At 38.6% G+C, this 20,003-nt stretch overlaps 1 protein-coding gene across 3 annotated transcripts in view; it reads right to left on the bottom strand.

The window, feature by feature from the left end:
* Positions 1-20,003, bottom strand: part of DNAH5 (dynein axonemal heavy chain 5) — a 261,478-nt gene that overhangs the window by 49,225 nt on the left and 192,250 nt on the right. For all 3 annotated transcript variants that reach the window (XM_058564331.1, XM_058564333.1, XM_058564334.1), the window contains 6 exons: positions 17,191-17,422; positions 15,888-16,002; positions 15,464-15,640; positions 11,580-11,783; positions 7,646-7,825; positions 3,798-3,935 (listed from right to left, as the gene is read on the bottom strand). In XM_058564331.1, coding sequence (XP_058420314.1) covers positions 3,798-3,935; positions 7,646-7,825; positions 11,580-11,783; positions 15,464-15,640; positions 15,888-16,002; positions 17,191-17,422 — 1,046 coding nt within the window. The remainder of the gene's footprint in view (positions 1-3,797; positions 3,936-7,645; positions 7,826-11,579; positions 11,784-15,463; positions 15,641-15,887; positions 16,003-17,190; positions 17,423-20,003) is intronic.

Here is a 20,003-nt window from a genome sequence, read left to right as displayed (position 1 = left end):
GCATACATGCTAATATCATAGACCACAAAAAAAAAAATGTAAAGAAATACATAGCCCCACTTAAAAATTAGGAATATTTCTCATGTTAAAGTTTAGCATCATTATTGCTTTATCTAAGTCCACATCTCCTTTTACTTTTGGCGAAACTTTAGATTATCCTCAGATTGTGGTGTTCTGAGGCTTATTCACAGATTCCAGCCACACTTGATTCAGCAGGTCCCTCCCTGCTGCTCCTTGTGTCAATAAAGGACCTTTAACCAGAATTCTACACACTGTTGCCACTCAGTGCTTAGTTCTTAAAAACAAATGGTTCTGTTTCTCCATGTTTAAGAGAAAATTGCTAATTCTACTTATAAACACTTATGACATAATAATAGGTATAAAAATTCAGGTATGTGACCAGTCACTGGAAGTTCATGTATAATATTTATATACATTTATATAATATTTAATTATATTTAGCATATATATGCCAAATGTCTAACAATATAAGATTATTTAAATAGATTATGGTATATCATGAATAAGAATACTCTGAAGCCTTTAAAAATTATAAAAATTTTTATAACCAAGAGAGTTAATCATGATGTATCTTTACCTTAGAAATTCAATTTATAAAGCAATATGTACCGAATTATCTGTTATATATTTTAATGGATTTAAAAATACAGTCATGCATCGCATAACGATGTTTCAGTCAATGACGAACCACATATACAACGGTGGTCCCATAAGATTAGTACAATGTAGCTTAGGTGTGTAGTAGGCTGTACCATCCAGGTTTGTGTAAGTACACTCTATGATATTCGCACAAGGATGTAATCACCTACCAAGGCATTTCTCAGAATGTATCCCCATCATTAAGCAATGCATGACTATATATGTAAATCAAAGCATATGTTCAGATATGAAATGATAAAGAGCAAAATATTTTTATTGTTCATCTGCACGGTTACCTATGTGTATTTTCTATAAAGAACATCAATTGCTTTTGTAATAATAACACAATACAGTGGTTTTCAAAAGCAAGATATTTATTCCAGTTTGTGCTAGTCTATTCTCTGTTCTCCTTCCCTCTAGAGTTAATGCAGAAAACCTAAAAGCCCAGCTGAGAGGTGCACCCTCACATCTACACCACTCATATTTGTTTGTCTATTTCACAAGAAGAAAGACGCCAGCTGGGAAGTATACTACATCATCTATTTCTGCCCACCTTTGAAACAAACTTTTCATGTAAAAGATATTTTTGAGATTAACTTGTCTTCCCGAAATTCCCCATCCCCACTCCCAACTAGCAAAATAAGAAAATGGTCAGCCCCTCCTCTCCTGGCTTTTGTTTTCTGGAAGCCCAGGGCCCTTTAGGGGATTGGGATATGGGAGAGGGAGAGGAACAGAGGTCTGAGAGTACAGGAGGGAGAAGCAGATTTTCCCTCCAAGACTGGTTGGGGGAGTGTGCAGAATTCACTGGGTTCTGTGAGTAATGTGTCCCTGCACCGGCCCACTCTCTCATAGCGGTCCCAGCGTGTGATGAGCTGTCCAGAGGGCCCAGGGAAGTGAGCCCTAAGCACAGGCACTGCCCTGTTCAGAGAATAGCAGGACACACACTCCTTCCAGGACCACCCAGGCCTGAGTCGTGAGGTTACCACTTGTGACCATGATGAACTGTAGACTCAAGGCCCTTCTGCCGTCTTGTAGCCCATAAGCCCCCTGGATTCTCAGGGAGCCCTATGGAGGGGGAGGGAGCAACAGAATGACTAAAGGTCAAGTTCACTCCAGCATGTTGGGGGCAGGAGGGCTCATAGCCATATTTTAATTTCTTAATTTAAAAAAAATTGATATTTGGAGGCCGGCCCCACGGCCAAGTGGTCAAAGTTCCACACACTCCTCTTCGGCAGCCCGGGGTTGCCGGGTTCGGATCCCAGGCGCGGGATCTACTCCACTCATCAGCCACAATGTGGAGGTATCCCACATAGAAAGTACAGCAAGACTGGCACAGATGTTAGCTCAGGGCTAATCTTCCTCAAGAAAAATAAAAAGAGGAATATTTCCAACAAATATTATTAGCTCAGGGTGAATCTTCCTCACCAAAAACAAAACAAAACAAAAATAAAATTTTGACATTTATTGAAACTCAAGTTCTAAAATTAGAGCCATAACTTTACAGTAGGAGTTCTTGTGTGGTTTTATAATCGCTTACCTAACAAATAGTAGAAGCTCAAAAGCAAAAAAGCTGATTGAATGAACTAATGCAAAAATGTTAAAACTGAAACACAAAATGAGGCCGTAAAATATTTTTACTCTGTTTAGTAATGCTTCCCAATATGTGAGTGTCCAGAATGGAAGAAATTATCATGTCTTCCTCATAGTTCTAAAGTAGACTCTTTCAAACTGCAATGTTAATTTTCTCTTTATATTATAAGTGAATTCCATAGGGCTTAAGTAACAAACCCAAATAAGTGCTATATAATTACTTCTCCAAAATTTCTAAAAAGCTCTTATTTTGCTTTCAGGAGACTTATCTTTAAGAGGAAATATCATACATTCTGCATATAGTGAAACTGAAATATTTATCTAAATTCCCTCATTGGGACTCCTATAAGAGAACAGACTAAAAGAGCAGGAATCTCAATCCAGCCAAGTGAAGGCTGAGAAGGGGCAGAGGAGAATTCCATACAATCATCAAGGAAAGCGCAGCATGAATCTAGCTCTTATTTACCAAATACAGGATTCATCAGAGGCAGACACAGATTTTGTGGGGCCAGAAGCTTACATAATCTGGGGACCACTTTAAGAAAATCATTAAAGAATTTTTACTAACACAAAATACCAAAGTGAACATGTAGTTAGAATGAGGGGAAACAAATCACTACAAAGTCCTGGTGACTTAGAAACGCAGGTGCCTTTCCTCTGAGATCTCTAGGTATTTTACCTGAATGCTCACACACAAATGCTTGCCAATTATGACCTGGTTTCCCCTCCCTGTAGAACATTCCTCAAATCCCAGTAACCTCGGCACTCATGGGGGCCTGTGCAAGTCAGGGGCCATAAAGCTTACGCTACATTAGGTCTATGTTAAATCCGCCTTGATCACCAGGAGGAAGGAGGCCCCAGCGGAACTAGAATTAGTAAAAATAAGATAAAGCGTTTTTTGCTCAGTGAATAGTAAACGTATGAGCCTATATTCTGAAAGGCTCTAAAGCTGCAACAAAGCTCTCAAAATAGGTTGAGAAGGCTGTGGATGGTCATTGTCATCAGGATACAGCCATGTGGTCAGTCACACTGTCCAGCAGAGAGGCCTGAAATGGACCTCAGGAGACCAAGGTCTAGTGCAGACTGTCCAGCCCTATGACTGGGGACCATTCTCTTGTCTTCTCTGGGCCTCAGTTCTTTTCTCTAAAATGAGAATAAAATAAAAATACCTACCCTGCCTACCTTGCAAGATTGTTTAAAGATTAAATGAGATAAAGTGGGAAGACATGATTTAAAAAACACAACAAAAAATGCTACATGAGATGCTGTTATCATCATCATTAATAAGGAAACTTAGAATGTTCACGTTCCAGAACTGACTCCTGTTTTGGCTGAACATCCCTACGTCTCACCAAAGGTGCTTGTGCCTGTTAGAAACAAGCTCCAGGGCTTCGGGAGGAATTATATGCTGTGTATGTATTATGTGTAAATTAAATGAATCCCTCCTGGAAACTAAACCCTTGGAGAGAGAAAGGAGAAAAGGAAGGAAGGGCTTACAATAGTCGTGTAGGTGTGTGACAGTCCCTCCCATGCCAGAGGACAGGTACCTGCTTTTCAGTCATGGCCTGTTCATACTCGGCCTGTACCACATCAAGCTCTGCCTGCTTGTCATCCAGCTCAGCCTGCGCCTTCTGCAGATCCTGCATGGCCAACACGTAGCGATTCTCCTGCACCACCAAGTTGGCCTGCACAGGACACACACAAGGTGAAGGGATGGGCAGCAAAGCACACATCCAACATTTCAGAGTCTGAGAACTCAGCCATGTCACATGGTTATACCTTTTCTCTGTTCCATCCCTAGAGTCTTTTCAAATTGCATTGTCAAGACCAAATCTTAATGTGAACTTGACATAAATGCTTATAGGCAGAAAATTACAATTTATTAGAGCAGAAGTCAGCAAATATTTTTCCATAAAGTGCCAGATAGTAAATATTTTTGGCTTTATGGCCCAAGCGGCAAAATCAAGGCTACTATTTAGGTAATTATTTAAAAACCATTTAAAATGTAAAAAGTATTCTTATTTCACAAGCCACAAATATAGGTGGTCAGTTAGATTTGGCCAATGAGCCATAGTTTGCCAGCCCCTAGATCAGAGCACTCTAATATTAAATGCATATAGGTATATTACAGAACATTGTAATATTAAGATATGCATAAAAAGAAAAAATTAAATATTTAGAACCATCTGCATAGCAGGACTCAGCACTATTGACGAGGATGTTAAGACAAAGGACAGAACATAATTATTCACTGAATATAAAGATCTAGGTTTTGTGGGTGGTGGTGGTCTTGATGTTGTTCCTGTAATTTTCACATATTGCTTGCTTTCCAGAAAAGAATTGATATCTTGAGCTGTGACCAATTAAAAATATTTGTTTTAACGAAGCTACTAAATTATAGACTCAAAAGACATAATCAAAAGTACTATTAGCAAAAGACGAGGCATAGAAAATAGTCCATGCTTACAGGGATTTAGATCCTTTTCAAAAAATTTTTGAAATCAAATTTCTCCCTTTTAAGTCTACAAAATGTTAAAATGAACTTTAATAGGGAGATCCACTACTAGAGTGATATTCTTTCTGAGGTTTTTTAGAAGAAAAGATTATCTTAAACCATTTCTTCTGAAATAAATTATTTTCCTATCTGAAAACCTCAAGTTCCCAAATTTTGGCAGAATAATTCGTTATGGGAATGTCAGAGTCCCATAACCGACTAGAACCAATGACAGGCAAAAGCATGGCTTAAAAATTACAGTTTAAAAAGAATCTGACTCTTGGAACATTTTTCTCTCGGCTCTGCGCTAAGCTGCACCTGTTGCCGTGGCTTAGACATGCAAGGAAAGCAGAGCCACTGTGTCAACTCACTGAAGCCACCCACTAATGTCAAAGTGTTGCAGCCCCCAAATTTTTGAATACTTTCTAGGACTTTACTCAGAAAAAATAAATTTAAAAAATTTTGTAAATGAAGCTCTCAAAAGTTGCTAACTAAAATGTACAGAATCCTTCAAATCCAGTGGCTCACCTTAGGAGCTGTGGAACTCTACTCAGGTTACCTATGAGCCTCAGTTTCTCCACTAAGATTTTTAAAAAGTATTCCTAGGATTTGTGTGTATGTGTGAGGATTAAATAAGATAACATATGCAAAAACCCAAGTCTGGGACCTGGCATATAACAGGAGTTCAAAAATAATAGACATTGTTATTGTTATTAACCATGTTCAATATTTAAGCCTCTTCTGTTGTAATGTTTTCTTTATATGGACTTATATTTACTGGTTTTCATAGAATTTGCACAGAGAAATCTCATTATAATGAACTTGAATAGAATCTAAATTGCTATTGTTGTAATTCGTATTTTTTAAAGTTTATTCACTACCAGAAGTCACTTGGCCTGTCTATCGGGATTGTAAAATGGTTATTAATTAGTGTTAAAGAGGTTCCAACTGAAGTTTAAGAAGTGTCCTCAATCTCTTCTAACTTAGGAAGCAGGAGTTTGCAAGCGAAGCCCCTCCAGGAATAAGTGAAGTGAGAGGCCTTGGTCTGTATTTCTTAATATCATAAGCAGACTTGCCCAATGATAACCACTCGCTTTGTCTTCTACTTCTGCCTACGCAGCGAATATGGAGGATCAGTGTAACTGCACTTATTTTTCTGACTGCCATCTGGAGGGACCTGACAAACTGAATGCTCTCAGATCCTGAATGCTCATAAGAATATAGGAGGGCACTCCCAGACCAGACTTCTGAGGAAGAGAAGCACAGGTTCCAGGAGCAAGTAAAAGGTTCCCCCCTTCTGATGGTGTTCTCTTCACTCCCTACTTTAGGATCTAGATTGTCCTGGGACTGGTGGAGGCTGAAATGTACTGAATATAGGGGAGGAGACTTCATTGTTGTTATGTAAGCCTTGCTCAGAACGTCCATTATTTTGTACTGATTTCAGCTCATTTTATTTAAAGCAACCACAACAAAATAAAAACTACCCATCATGAATTCAGAAACTACGTATGCTTGCCCACCAGAAAAATGTACAAAAGATGCCCTGTACTTCCCATTTGATACGGTGGTTATAATTCAGTCAGTATCAGAATGTCCATTTTTGAGCTATGCTGGTGTCTTCAATGGTCTCCAAATCTAAAATGTCAGACTGCATGACATCAATTATTTGCTCTAAAATTCTCTGAGCCAAATGAGTCTTTGCTCTTTTAAGTTGCCTTACGACCCCAAGGGCTTCAACAAGTGAATAAATGACCTTGGGATGATAACAACTAAAAAATAAAGTACGACTTGCAACTCTATCCCTATCTATCTCCTTCCTACTTTTGATTATTTTTATCAAGAGTATTAAGTTCTGGGCCGGCCCCGTGGCTTAGCGGTTAAGTGCGTGCGCTCTGCTACTGGCGGCCCGGGGTTCGGATCCCGGGCGCGCACCGATGCACCGCTTGTCGAGCCATGCTGAGGTGGCGTCCCACATACAGCAACTAGCAGGATGTGCAACTATGACATACAACTATCTACTGGGGCTTTGAGGAGAAAAGGGGATAAAAAAAAAAAAGGAGGAGGATTGGCAATAGATGTTAGCTCAGGGCCGGTCTTCTTCAGCAAAAAGAGGAGGATTGGCTTGGATGTTAGCTCAGGGCTGATCTTCCTCAAAAAAAAAAAGAGTATTTAGTTCCTTGGGTATTTTATAAGTATAAGTTGGATTTTAGTTGATGGTTGAGGGAGATTAGACTTATACAAAAGCAAAATAATCAACCAAGCCATAAGGTGTGATTTTTGAGACATCAATATTCCATTTTCATAACATGTACTTGCCTCTCCACCTGCTGAAGACTGAGTGTCAGTGAATGGTGGGGGAGTGTGTACAAGTGAAGCTTAGAAATGCAATTACTCAAAGGAAAATATAGGCATATTCTCAAATCACATTCGATGACAGAGGATATTCAGTTTCTTTCCTGAGGGACAAAGGAGAAGAGAGGAAGTCCTATGTCATGCCATGCAACCAAGACCAACCACCAATGTCTATGTCTTGACCCTGCCTCAGTCAGAAGATTCCCTGGCAGGAGATCTTGGACATTATCAGGGGATTCTATGCCTCGGTTTTCTATGTTTCTTTTTTCCAAGTTGACATTGTGGAGGAAAAATATCCAGCAGCCCACAAGGGATTTAGTATCCTTATAGAGAGTCCATGCTTAAAGGCTCCTACAATTCTGATTGGAGTAGGATTACAGACAAGAAGAAACATCCTGTGCTTGGCCTTTCTCTCACTTGCTCTCCCTGCTGACTTGAGTACAATAACACCAGAGGCCACAGGCTCCGGTGCAGCATGAAAAGATAAGACCAGTTGACCTACAGACCCCTTGTAGGCACGTGTCCCACAGTTCTACCTAGGAGGCTTACCTTCAGAGGCAACACTTCTCTGTTTATAGAAAAGAAGGAAGCCATGGCTTTGGTCCAGGAACAAAGACCGGCGACATTCCCACATACACGTTTAGCAGTTTCGATGTTGTAGTCTGCCATTTCAAAGTAAGGATTCAAAAATTCTATCACTTCCTCATTGATTGTGTCTTTTGGGAATTGCTATGGAAGAAAAGAGTAAAATAAAGTCAAAATACTTCTTTCCATGAAGTCATACTCACATTATATTCACAATGCCACTGAAATTGTTGAACAACCAAGAATGGATGAATTATATCATATTTTGTCGATATTTCAGGATATTAGGCAAAAATCCTGGAGTTGAAAACAGAGAAAGCAGTGAGAGCAAAGAAGTCAGAGTATACTTTATCTTCTGTGGACAAGAGATACCAAGTGTAAATAATTTTCTGGGATCCAGGGAAAGAGTAAATTATTTAGGTGATGAACACTAACACGGTTATTAGAATTTCAAAGGCAATAGAATTTTCACGCCATTAATTCTAAATAGGTGAATTACAAACCCATAAAATCAACAATGGAAGCGCACACAGGTATATTCAGCCCAAGGACACACATATATGTAGCATTTAGCAGCAACTAAATGCTTAATACATTCAGACAGAGGTTCTATTAAACTCACCTGAAATGTGAAGATAATAACTTGGAGACTAGGCCTTGAGGGTGATAAATTCATTTTTAATCACAGAACTATCAAGAATATGAGAGAACAGTTATCTTCTGGAGAGAGAAAATTTAAAAACAGTAGCAGAAATGGATTAAAAATGCCTTCCTGCATCAAAAGAGAAGACTGGCCAAACAATGAAATTGAATCTTTTAAAAGTGGTGTTTGATCATCTAAAGTGGATAATTAAATGTTTTCCAAGTAGAAAGAAATTGAGTACCTAAATAATTCAGAGAAACAAGCCCTCACAGAAGATACATAATGTAGAGTGAAACACACTCCACTCAGACCTCATTTAATGTAAATTTCTTTTATGAGACTTAAAAAATAGTGAAGCCAGAAGAAAGATCAGAATATTTGGGAGCAATAGAGGGGTGGTGGTGACAAAAGACAAATAGCAAGGGAGCTTCCAAGAGCAGTGGCTCTGGCACCAGGTATATAAGGCAGGAGCCTAGAGTCACTTGCCAGCATCCTATTTAAAGTCCAATTCCATTGTCACATTCTTCTGTGAAAACTTTTTGAGGTTCCCCTGTCACTACTGCCATTCCACACTCACATGATCAGAGGTAATCACCACCTCCTCTCCACTCGATAGCGTATTATTTCTTCACACTGGCACTTTCATCATAGTCTCAGATTTTAATTATCTGGGACAAGTGTGTGGGGCCCACTAGTTTCATATGCTACTTATTGTGATAGCTGCTGTAAGATGCCTCACAAGATGCTCTAGCCACCTGGGCAATGTCGAGTTGAAAACTGAATGCAAGATAGTGCTAAAGTGATTGCTTGGGAAACGGATGTGGGTTCGGTATTCCCAATTAGTTGTCTCAAGATCTAAAAATGAAACATAAAACAATAAAACTTCTAGAAGAAAACACGGAAGCATTTATTCTGTCTTAGAGATGGGCAAAGATTTCCTAATCAGAACACAGATAGCACTATTAAGGAAAATATTGATAAACTGGACTACATTAAACTTAAGAACATCTGCTTATCCAAAGATACCATTAATGGAATGAACCACTAGGCAGAAAGTGGGAGAAGATATTTGCAAGTGTATAAATGACAAATTCCTCATATTTTATATATAAAGAAATTTTACAGACTAATAAATTTAAATAGACAAGAGACCTAAACAGGCATTTCACAAAAGAATTCTCAAGAAGCTCATAAACCGATGAAAAGATTTTCAGCAACATTAGTCATCAGAGAAATGCAAACTAAACCCACAATAATAAGACACTGCTACAAACCTATCAGAATAGCTAAAAATGAAAAATGGTTAAGATACGGAGTAACTTATATACTGCTAGTGGGTGTGTAAACTAATACAACCATTTTTGAAAACTCTTTGGCACTATCTACTAAAGCTGATTAAATGTACAACCTAAGACCCAGAAATTCCACTCCTGAGTATAGTGCCAACAGAAATGCAACTATGCCCACCAAATGACCTGTAGAAGAATATTCATAGTAGCTTTATTTATAATAGCTGAAAGCTAGCTACAACCCAAAAATCCATCAACAACACAATGGACAAACAAATTGAAGCATATTACAGCCTTTCACACTCATGCTGATTCATACAAGCTCATGAGAAATGATTTTCAGGAGTTTTGCAAACTGGTTGTTAAATATAGCTGTTATTAAAAATTAAATTATGTAAATTTTAAATATATTTTATTTAAAACAAATATAATGTATAGTCAGAAGTCATCATTTTCTAATTATTTTACTACATTTTACTATCTATATATTTGACATCATTTACATCTGTTGTACCTATATGGTGGGAATATTATACAATGGCATGTTACTAGGCACCTCTTCCAAACTCTACATTCAGCAACATCATTTTGGTAGCTTGAAATTGGCCATTGTCAGGATATTTAAACCATGGAAATTGGCAAACACTACAAATCAAAGCATTTTTTCTTTTTTCTCCCCAGAGAACCAGTTGTTAAACATTTATCACACACTACTGCATATTCATATACTGGAAAGCTATATAGCAATGAAAAAAGAATGAAATACTGTCCTGTACAACAGTAAGAATGAATCTCAAAGACAAGTTGAATGAAAGAGGTCAGAACAGAAGAGTTTGTATGATATGATTTCATTATGTAAATTTCAAAAGAGGCAAAATTAATTATCAGGATACAGGTCAGAATAACTGTTATCTTGGGAGAGGTTATTGACTGGGTTGGGACACAAGAGAGATTTGTGTGGTCTGGAAATACAAATCTTGATTTCAGTGTTCATTAATAGGTATGTACATATTAAATATTCATTAATCTGTGTACTTAAAATGTGTGCATTTTATCATATGTAAGTTCTATCTCATAATAAAATTAAAAAGATGAAAATTAATACTCAAAAATTACTATTGAGACTTTCAAAATATAAATATATATATATCTGTAATCATATGCATACAATACATGCACATATATATTGGTTCCTTAAAATGACTTTTTTTAACTTTTATTGACCTCTGTCACTGACGATGCTTTAATACACCTAAAATCTGTCAGGAAAAGCTCTAATGCTTACAATGTCTTATACTTGAAAGACAAAATTCTTCTCTGAAAAAATAGTTAACTACATCGTCAAAATATGTATACAGGATATTATTCAGGCTTAAAAAAGAAGGAAATCCTGCCATTTGTGACACATAGATGGACCTGGAGGACATTATGCTAAGTGAAATAAGCCAGATGCAGAAAGATAAATACTGCATGATCTCACTTAGATGTGAAATCTAAAATAGTCAAACTCATAGAAGCACAGAGTAGAATGGTGGTTGTGAGGGGCTGGGGGAGGGGGAACTGGGCAGATGTCTGTCAAGATGCAAGATGAATAAGTTCTGGAGCTAATGTACAGCCATATGAAAACAGTTAACAACACTACACTGTATACTTGAAATTTTCTAAGTGTTCTCACCACAAAAAAAGGAAAATGGTATCTATGTGAGGTGATATGATACTTTAATTAGCTTGACCGTGGCGATTATTTCACAATGTACATGTATATCTAAATATCAAGTTGCACACCTTAAATAAATATAATTTTTATTTGTCAATTATACCTCAATAAAGATGGCAAAAATATTTAATAAGTAAAAATATGTATGTACAGTAAATTCTTTTTAGAAACTTGCTGTATTAAAGGACTACTCAGATACTCTAATGAAATCTGAGTCCTTTCTTAGCCTGTGATTATTGAACCACCAACCTGTAAGTTCTGTAAAAAGTTCCCTGCAGTCATCAGTTTTAAAGATTCCTGCCAGGAAGGAATTGGACAGCTTTTTTCCAGGTCAATTTTCACCGCATTGACTTTCCTTTGAAACAGCAGCAGTACACAGTCCATGATCCGCATGATGAGGTGAGGGGGTCGGCCCAAGGTGCGAACTGTAGCAATGTCCGAAGGCTTAATGGTCTGGGGGAGGAAAGGAGGTTATCATCAATCTCAGATAAGCAAGTGCAGACAAACCAACCTTTAATCTCTAAATGCTACTATTTTGACAGAGAAAAGCAAACATTTTCAAGTTAGATGCAATCATAGGGGCTAGATGGACATTTAATCCCAAAGAAACACACGTTCCCCAAAGTTCAAATTTTTACAATTCAAACTGACAGCGAGAGGACAGACAGTGAGAGAAATGTTGGCGAGCAGATAAGGAGCTGTGACTTTCCTAAAATTGTACAGACCACTTTGTGTCAGAAAACAGAAAAGTGTAATCTGAAAGAAAAAGAATACTCAACATTTAAGCAGAAACCAGGGATTCTAAACCAGGAAAATGCCAGTGTTTGCAGGGCATTTTTTACTCATTAGTTATGTAGGTCAAGGATCCGCCTCTCTCTCTTAAGCAACTCAGACTTGTCACAGGGGACTGACACCAGCGGGTAGCCTCAGGGCTGACAGATTGAATAATTAGAGGTTTCTTAGCTGGGAACTGACCTTTAAATGACAGAACTTGAGCAATACGAATTTCACTCAGCTCTTAGAAAAGTTCCGTTCCATTTCTAGTACAAAGATTCTTATAGAGTAAATTATTTAACAGTCACACAGACCTGTTGTGGTTGATAAGAACTGTTCTATCTCTTATACACTTTACGGAATAAGTATTGGAAAAATATTAAATATAAGAATCTGATACAGCTCTATTTCTAGAAAAAATAGTGGACATTCATTCCTTCCAGATCTTGAAAACCTTCCATCTTACTTGCATTTGCATCCCTCTTATCAAAAGAAGGTAATCAATGACCTTCTCATCAAAGCAAATGATCTTTTTTCTGAGGACTGAGAAAAAAACAGAAGAAAACCACTGAACTTGGTAATTACGAATGTAACTATACACTTTGAAAAGGTTTATGTCAATAGACTAGCATTTGTGAAAGCTAGACTGCTGGAAGTGAAGGAGAATTTGCAGGACCGAAGTGGAAATGGCAGAATGACTTTTATTTGAGATGTGTGGCTATAAAAGAAAGGAGAGAAATATAGTAGCAGCCACTGGGGAAAGTAGGGTCAAATTAAAGTTATATAACACGTAAGAGTTGATGTAAGATGTTTATTTTTACTTTAGTTTCAAAAGGGAGAATTTTCAAACAGAATTGGGCTCTATTATGTTCGATATTCAGATAGAAGAAGTTGGGAGAAGGGGTGTTTCTGAAGTTAAAACTATTTCAGCTAAGTATTGGATTCCTCTTCTCTCTGAAAGCAGAGCAATATGACTGTTACATAATTTCCTAGACATCACTGCAAAAGAATAGTTATTTAACATCTGAAGGTATTTTGTATGTTTGTGTCAAGTCAGAGCAGCATTGAGTTAGGAAGAGATACATTCTTCGCTGTTACCTTATTTGTTGTCTAGATTTATGTATCCTGATGCCAAAATGTTAGAGTTTAAATGTGCCTGGAACTTTTTGAGTATAGATTGGTAGCAACACATTTCAAGGTTTCAAAAGCTCACAAAGAGGACATGAAATGGCGAGAGAACCAATGAAGGAAACTATTGAAAATCTCCCCCACGCACCCCGTCCCCTTACCCCCGTTCCCACACGTCTCTGTACTGATGATTATGCAACGCAGAATATTTTAGTGGTAGAAAGCATGAAATTAGGAGGATACTGAAAACATTTTGTAATATCAAAAAAGATGCCAAGCCTATTAAATCTCGGAAAAATGTATGCCTTTAAGCATGAGCTGAGATGCCATATGCTCTATTCCTATGATGCCATTAGGTATATGAGTTCAATAAAGGTTTACAAGTTTCTTTACACTGTCATTGTCTTCTCTCTGTTGACCAGAGATTCTCAGTGAAGCCAAAATGCCCAAAAAGGAAAGAGGGGATGAGAATCGGAATCTTGAAGAGATATTTGCACCCCCATGTTCATTGCAGCATTATTCACAAGAGCCAAGATATGGAAGCAACCTAAATGTCCATCGATGGATGAGTGGCTAAAGAAAATGTGATATATATACAATGGAATATTATTGAGCCTTAAAAAAATTAAATCCTTCCATTTGAGACAACATGGATGGACCTGGGGGGCATTATGCTAAGTGAAATAAGCTAAATACAGAAAAACAAACACTGTATGATTTCGTTTATATGTGGAATCTAAAATAGTCAGATTCATAGAAGTAGAGAGTAGAATGTGGTTGTCAGGGGCTGGCGGGAGGAGGAAACGGGGAGGTGACAGTCAAAGGGTACAAATTCTCAGTTATCCAACATAAATTCTGGAGATCTACTATACAGCATAGAGCCTATAGTTAACAATATTGCATTATATACTTCAAATTTGTTAAGAGGGTAGATCTTACACTAAATGTTCTTACCACACAAGATAATAATAAAAATAATAATATTAAAGGGAGTGGAGGAAACTTTGGGAGGTGATGGATATGTCTATGGTTTCATGGTGGTGATGGTTTCACAGATGTACTATATGTATCCCCAAACTCTTCGAGTTATATACTTTAAATATACACAGCTTTTTACATGTCAAACATACCTCAATAAATTGGTTTTAAAAAAAAGGGTCAGGAGGAGATGAGATGCCCCCCAATCAGAGAGACTGAAGATCCTGGAGGACTTCAAAGATTAAGGAGAACAGTTTAGCTAGTACGAGGAGGAATGGAGAAACAATGAGGAAAGAAAGATCACATGTAAGAATAGTGTGAAATGTTGGAGAGATAAAAGAGAAGGCAATATCTTCATTGTCTCAAAAGAATAGAAATTCATATTTGTATATTGACTCAGAAAGCTTAAAGACTTAACTTGGACCAAAAAGATTTAGAAGTGTATCAGGCAGTGTCCTAAGTGGTTAAAAAATAATTACATAATCAAGTAATGACACATGCTCAACTGAGGTTATATATCTTGAATTAGCAGTGGACCGATCAGCAGTGTTCTATTTCTCCAGCCATTTTCTAGGCCAGGAGTCAACAACATAAGGCAGTAGATGAGTAAGACTGAAGTCAAAGCAATGTTAAATTGAGCCCCCAAAAGATCTTAAATTGAGTCTTCAAAACTAGACCAGCCCTTTAAGGTGTGGCCTATTTCATTAAACTCATCATATTTTCTCAGAAGCCAACCTCCTTTCTAATTTCACCATTTCTGTTATTGCTACACAATTACATTGAATGATTGTGTTGGAAACCTGCTCAAACTCTGACTTAATGAGCTACATTAGATCAGTAGTTCTTTATTTGGATAATTCATAGATACCCTCAGAGAGTTGTATCTTATAGACCTACTCCAAGGTCCTCAAGGAATGAGTGAGGAAATGTTATTTTAGAAATTTTATGTGACTTTCCCAATGTCATACAGCTTACTGGTGACAGAGTTGAAATGAGAATCCAGGACTCCTGATCACCATTATATGACGCTGCCCATCATTCATGAGTGAGGAAAATGAGATGTGAAGTAGCACATGCAAAATCTAAAAAGAGCTAATCACATCTCCAAGCAGAAAATATTACTTGAAATCATTCCTGTGGAGAGAGCTGTGGCGGGGAGCAGTAGAGCATCTCCTGGTTGTGATTCATCTTCTCTGCCTTAGCCCTCCTCCTAGGCCCTGAAGGATGGTATCTATTGTATCCCAGAGATTTACCTGCAAGGCTGCTTCCGCTTCTTCTAAAGCTGGTTTTGCTGCTTCCAGTTTTTCTTCAGCAATGGCTTTATCTTTAGAGATGCCGTCTACAATGGCCTGGGCTTTGTCCTTCACCTTCTGTACCTCAGTCTTGACCTTTTCGGCAGCCTGGGCTTTCATTGTCACGTCTTTTAAGACCTAATTCAATATAAAACAAGAAAATACCTCATCAAAAATTACCAAATACGCAGCACGTTCTTGCCTTGCGTTGTTGATTTTGTCCACTTACACAATTTTTCATACATAAAATTAAGAGTACTCTGTTCTAATGGAAGTAAATAATTTATACTTTCATGGTTATAACTTAGTGAATATGCATATACCACTAACATTTATGAACTGGGAATTCAAAATGAATATGGTGCACGCGTCAATGTCCACCCACCGTGTCGGCTTTCGCGTTGGCCACCTGTAGCTCCTTCTCTTTCCCTTCCAGCTCTTTGCTCAGGGCTGCAACAGACTCCGAAGCTTCTTTTAGCTTTTCCAATCCAGTATTCATTCTGGGATTGAAAATCCAAGCAAGCAATCTTAAAATTTATGGTACTTGGTCACATCTTCCAAGTACCGGTCCACTAATATAGATAGTAATGGTCACATTTGAAGAATGAGCATAGAGACAAATAGCAAATCCAAGAGGGCTTGACCAAAAGGCTACATGTCCAGGCTTGATTCAAGACCGAAGACACTTTTATGTTTTTCATAGATCGCATGTGGGAAGAGGGAACCTGCTAAAAATACTGTGTGACATGACAAACAACAGTGGGTCTAGAATCTGGATCACACAGAAAACATGCTTAATGAAGTTTAGCTAAATGACAATAGACTTCAAATGCTTGAAGCCCTGTCATGGAGGAAGGTAAACAAATGACTTTAGTTTTTTAAAAGAGATCAACGAAGTTAAAAGAAGGTTTGGGATCAAGAAAAGAAACAAACTTAAAGCCATCAGAACAGCCTCATGAAGGGACTAGCTGCCTGTCTGAACCTGCAATGACGTGATCTTAAAGACTGGAGCCCTCAGAGTCACTTAGCCCAATCAACCACCCAGGGGTCCCTTAGGTAGCAACCCAGGCTGATTCGGGCCATATTCAGGCAGAAGATGTAAGTGTTCAGAAAAGAGCAGGGCAGAGTAGAGAAATCTGGAACAAATATCAGTGAAGTAGGCTATTTGCTATGCAGCGAACATAAGCATCAGCCAGACTCTTCTGTCCCAGACACTCAGAAAGTGTGGGAAGAGAGGGACAAGAGGAGGGAGGAGGGGATGTCTGTATTCTCAACTTCCTTCCAGGTCTATTATTTCTATCATTAAGTCATTCAATATTATAGAAAGTGGTGGGCCACATAAAAACTTGGCAGTATTTTATCCTATTGGGCAACAATAAATTCCCTAGCAACCATGGGATAATCCTTTGGATAGGCCCAAGAGGAGGGTTCCTCAACCACAGCACTATTGCCATTTTGGGCTGGATAATTCTTTGCTGTGGAGGACTGTCCTGCACACTCCTAGGATGTTTAAAAGCATCCTTGACATCTACTCATTTGACGCCAGTGGCACTCCTCTGCCCCCTGCCATCCGAGTTGTAACAAACAAAAATGTCACTAGTCATTGCAAAATGTCCACTAGGAGCAAATTTGCCCCCAGTTGAGAGCCACTGCTTTAAAGCATCTTTATATTTGAGCATCACAGTTACCTGTTGGCCAGAGTTTGCACTTCCACACGCTTTTCTCCATATATGAACTTATAGCCCTGAATAAAGGAGAGGTACGACTTGGGCGTCACATGGGTAGAACGTCGGAATCTCTGGAAATAATCAACAGACTTCTCAGCTACCCCATCCTGGAAGGAGCCCATGCACTGGACCACTTCCTTCTTGGTTTCCAAACTGCAGTCAATGTCATAGGAAGAGAGGAAGTGTTCAGACACTAGAAAGAATAAAGATGACAGCATGTGACATATGAATGCGAATTAAAAGTTAACTGGCTATTTCAAAAAGATTTAGACATTTCTTAGGCCTGCAGACCACTTTTATAGCCCTAGCTAGGTATGTACATATCAGCATTTTTGGCCCCAGGACTATGACATCAACAATTTTATTTTCCCTTTCATGTACAAAACTATAACAGACTGTAAGCCTATCATCATTCTTTGTTTTCTGGTACTTGTGCAAAGAAGTCTCTTTGATGCAGCTGCAGGTTCTGGTTGGCAGCCAGCCTGTTTTATGGTTTACATAAGAACAAAATGGTACAAATAACTCAGAAATCAGTGACCACCTGGTACTTATATTTAACAATCTCACTTATTTTTTCATTCAGAACCTGTCGTACCCTTAATTCCCTCAGGCTCTGACTGCATTTGGCATGGGGAATGTTCACCACTAAATTTTTTTATGCCTGGGCCATCTTGTACTTAAATGTGGCAGCTGGCCATTTGTAGTTAATTCTATTTACAGTGTCCTTTAAAAATGTTTGGGTTAAAATCTCCTATTGGAGACCTTTATCTTCCTAATGGTGCCAAACAGGGGACCAAGCCTAAGACAGTATTTCCTATTACCAGAATAGGCCATAAAGTCAGAGCTAATCAATCACCATATCCACACTGAGTGTCTGTTCCACATCCATCACTGTGATGGGTGCCATGGAGTGAAAGAGTTTTATGAAACTTGGTCTCAACCCCAGGGAATTTACAAGGGTGGTGCACAATGCAGTTAAAAATTATCACAACTCTCTTTATCTATCTTAGAAAAAATGGCCTATGGATTTGCTTAAAAAGTACTTAACGTATTGAATAATGTACATAAGAGTTGCAAACAGAAATAGGGCCAATAAAAAGGGAGAGAAAGAGAAGGAATCAAATGAACAGACGTATCAGGTAACAGTTGGCGAAGGAATAAAAAATGGTATCTTTTCACCATTAGTAACTGATCACTAAACTAAGTTCCTCGTGCAGTAACTGCGGGGCCGTATTCACATTTACGCAAATAACAGAGACCATTTATCAGCTTGGTTACAAATACAATTTATCATACACACTGAAAGGCAATGAATTAAGACCCTCAGAAGTCACTTTTCTCATAAGACTTAAGCAACCATTATAAAGAACAGCTAAAATTTTAGGAAGTTTAAGTCTGGTCACTGGAAACAAAGGAACAATTCTTGCCCATGGCAAATTTTTTGCAGGTGTTAACCACAATGGCTGCAATATTCACTATGTGCCAGCCATGACACTCAGTGCCTCACTTGGTTTTACGGGATATCCTCAGGAAAGTCCCCACTTCTGAAAATTTCCTTGTAATTACTATGCAATGATTTTTTTCCTTCTTAGGTGAACAGAGAGTATCAATAATGGTGACTTTTTTCTTTATGTGGCAAGTTGTCTTTTTGTCTCTTCAAAGAGTCAAAGAGAATAAAAATGGGATGGATTTGAAGTACGTTTTTCTGAAGACCCACAATCTCTGATGCAGGAAAGGTTATAAAAAGGACCGGGTCACTTCCTCTAAGGATGACCCAAGCCTGCTGAGACTCAGACAAGGAGCCACAGAAAACCATTCCCCCATCTTCAAGATCCAATCAGCGAGGCAGCCATGCCAGTTTGGGGGTCCACCTTCAGGCTAATGTCTGAGGTTGGTGTGGGTCATACCCTGGTATTATGTGTTCTTGTCACTTGATGGGGAATGAGGTGAGGTATGTGTGGATTAGAAGGGAGGACAGAGGGCTCAGTCCCTGAATTTTAGTGTTCTCAAATTTCCACTTTATTTGGATTAAAAGAACTGAGGTAACAAAGTAAAAACGGCACATTAGTTGCCTATCCAGTATTCATCCCCTTTCTTCGTTACTAAAAGAATCCCAATTTTGCTCAAGGTAACAAATTGCCCAACTAAAGCTCTTTCATTCCCCAGACTCTCTTGTAAGAGAGAATGACCCCATTCTGGCCAACGACACGGTAGACAAAAGCTCCTGGGAAGAATCTGGTCCTGAAGTAAAACGCAAAGCTTCGTGAAGCGCCCACAGACACAAGGCCTTGAGATGCAGCAGCCACCTTACGCCTAGAAAAAAAGAGCCACAGCCTAAGGACGACAGCAAGGTAGAAAGAGTAAGATTTCTAATGGCATAGCCCCGGACTGCGCATCTCTGCATTTTCTTGGTAGCAGGAAAAATTAAAAAACAGCCCTCGGGGCCGGGCCATGGCTTAGCGGTTAAGTGCGCGCGCTCCGCTGCTGGTGGCCCGAGTTCGGATCCTGGGCGAGCACTGACACACCGCTTCTCCGGCCATGCTGAGGCCGCGTCCCACATACAGCAACTAGAAGGATGTGCAACTATGACATACAACTATCTACTGGGGTTTTGGGGAATAAAAGGAGGAGGATTGGCAATAGATGTTAGCTCAGAGCTGATCTTCCTCAGCAAAAAGAGGAGGATTGGCATGGATGTTAGCTCAGGGCTGATCTTCCTCACAAAAATAAATAAATAATAAACACAGCCCTACTTGTTTAAGCCACTACTTCTC

The sequence above is a fragment of the Diceros bicornis genome, chromosome 20, assembly GCF_020826845.1.
Source record: "Diceros bicornis minor isolate mBicDic1 chromosome 20, mDicBic1.mat.cur, whole genome shotgun sequence".
NCBI classification, from domain to species: domain Eukaryota; kingdom Metazoa; phylum Chordata; class Mammalia; order Perissodactyla; family Rhinocerotidae; genus Diceros; species Diceros bicornis.
The sequence above is the reverse complement of the archived record's forward strand: the minus strand, read 5'-3'. Positions and strand labels throughout refer to the sequence as shown.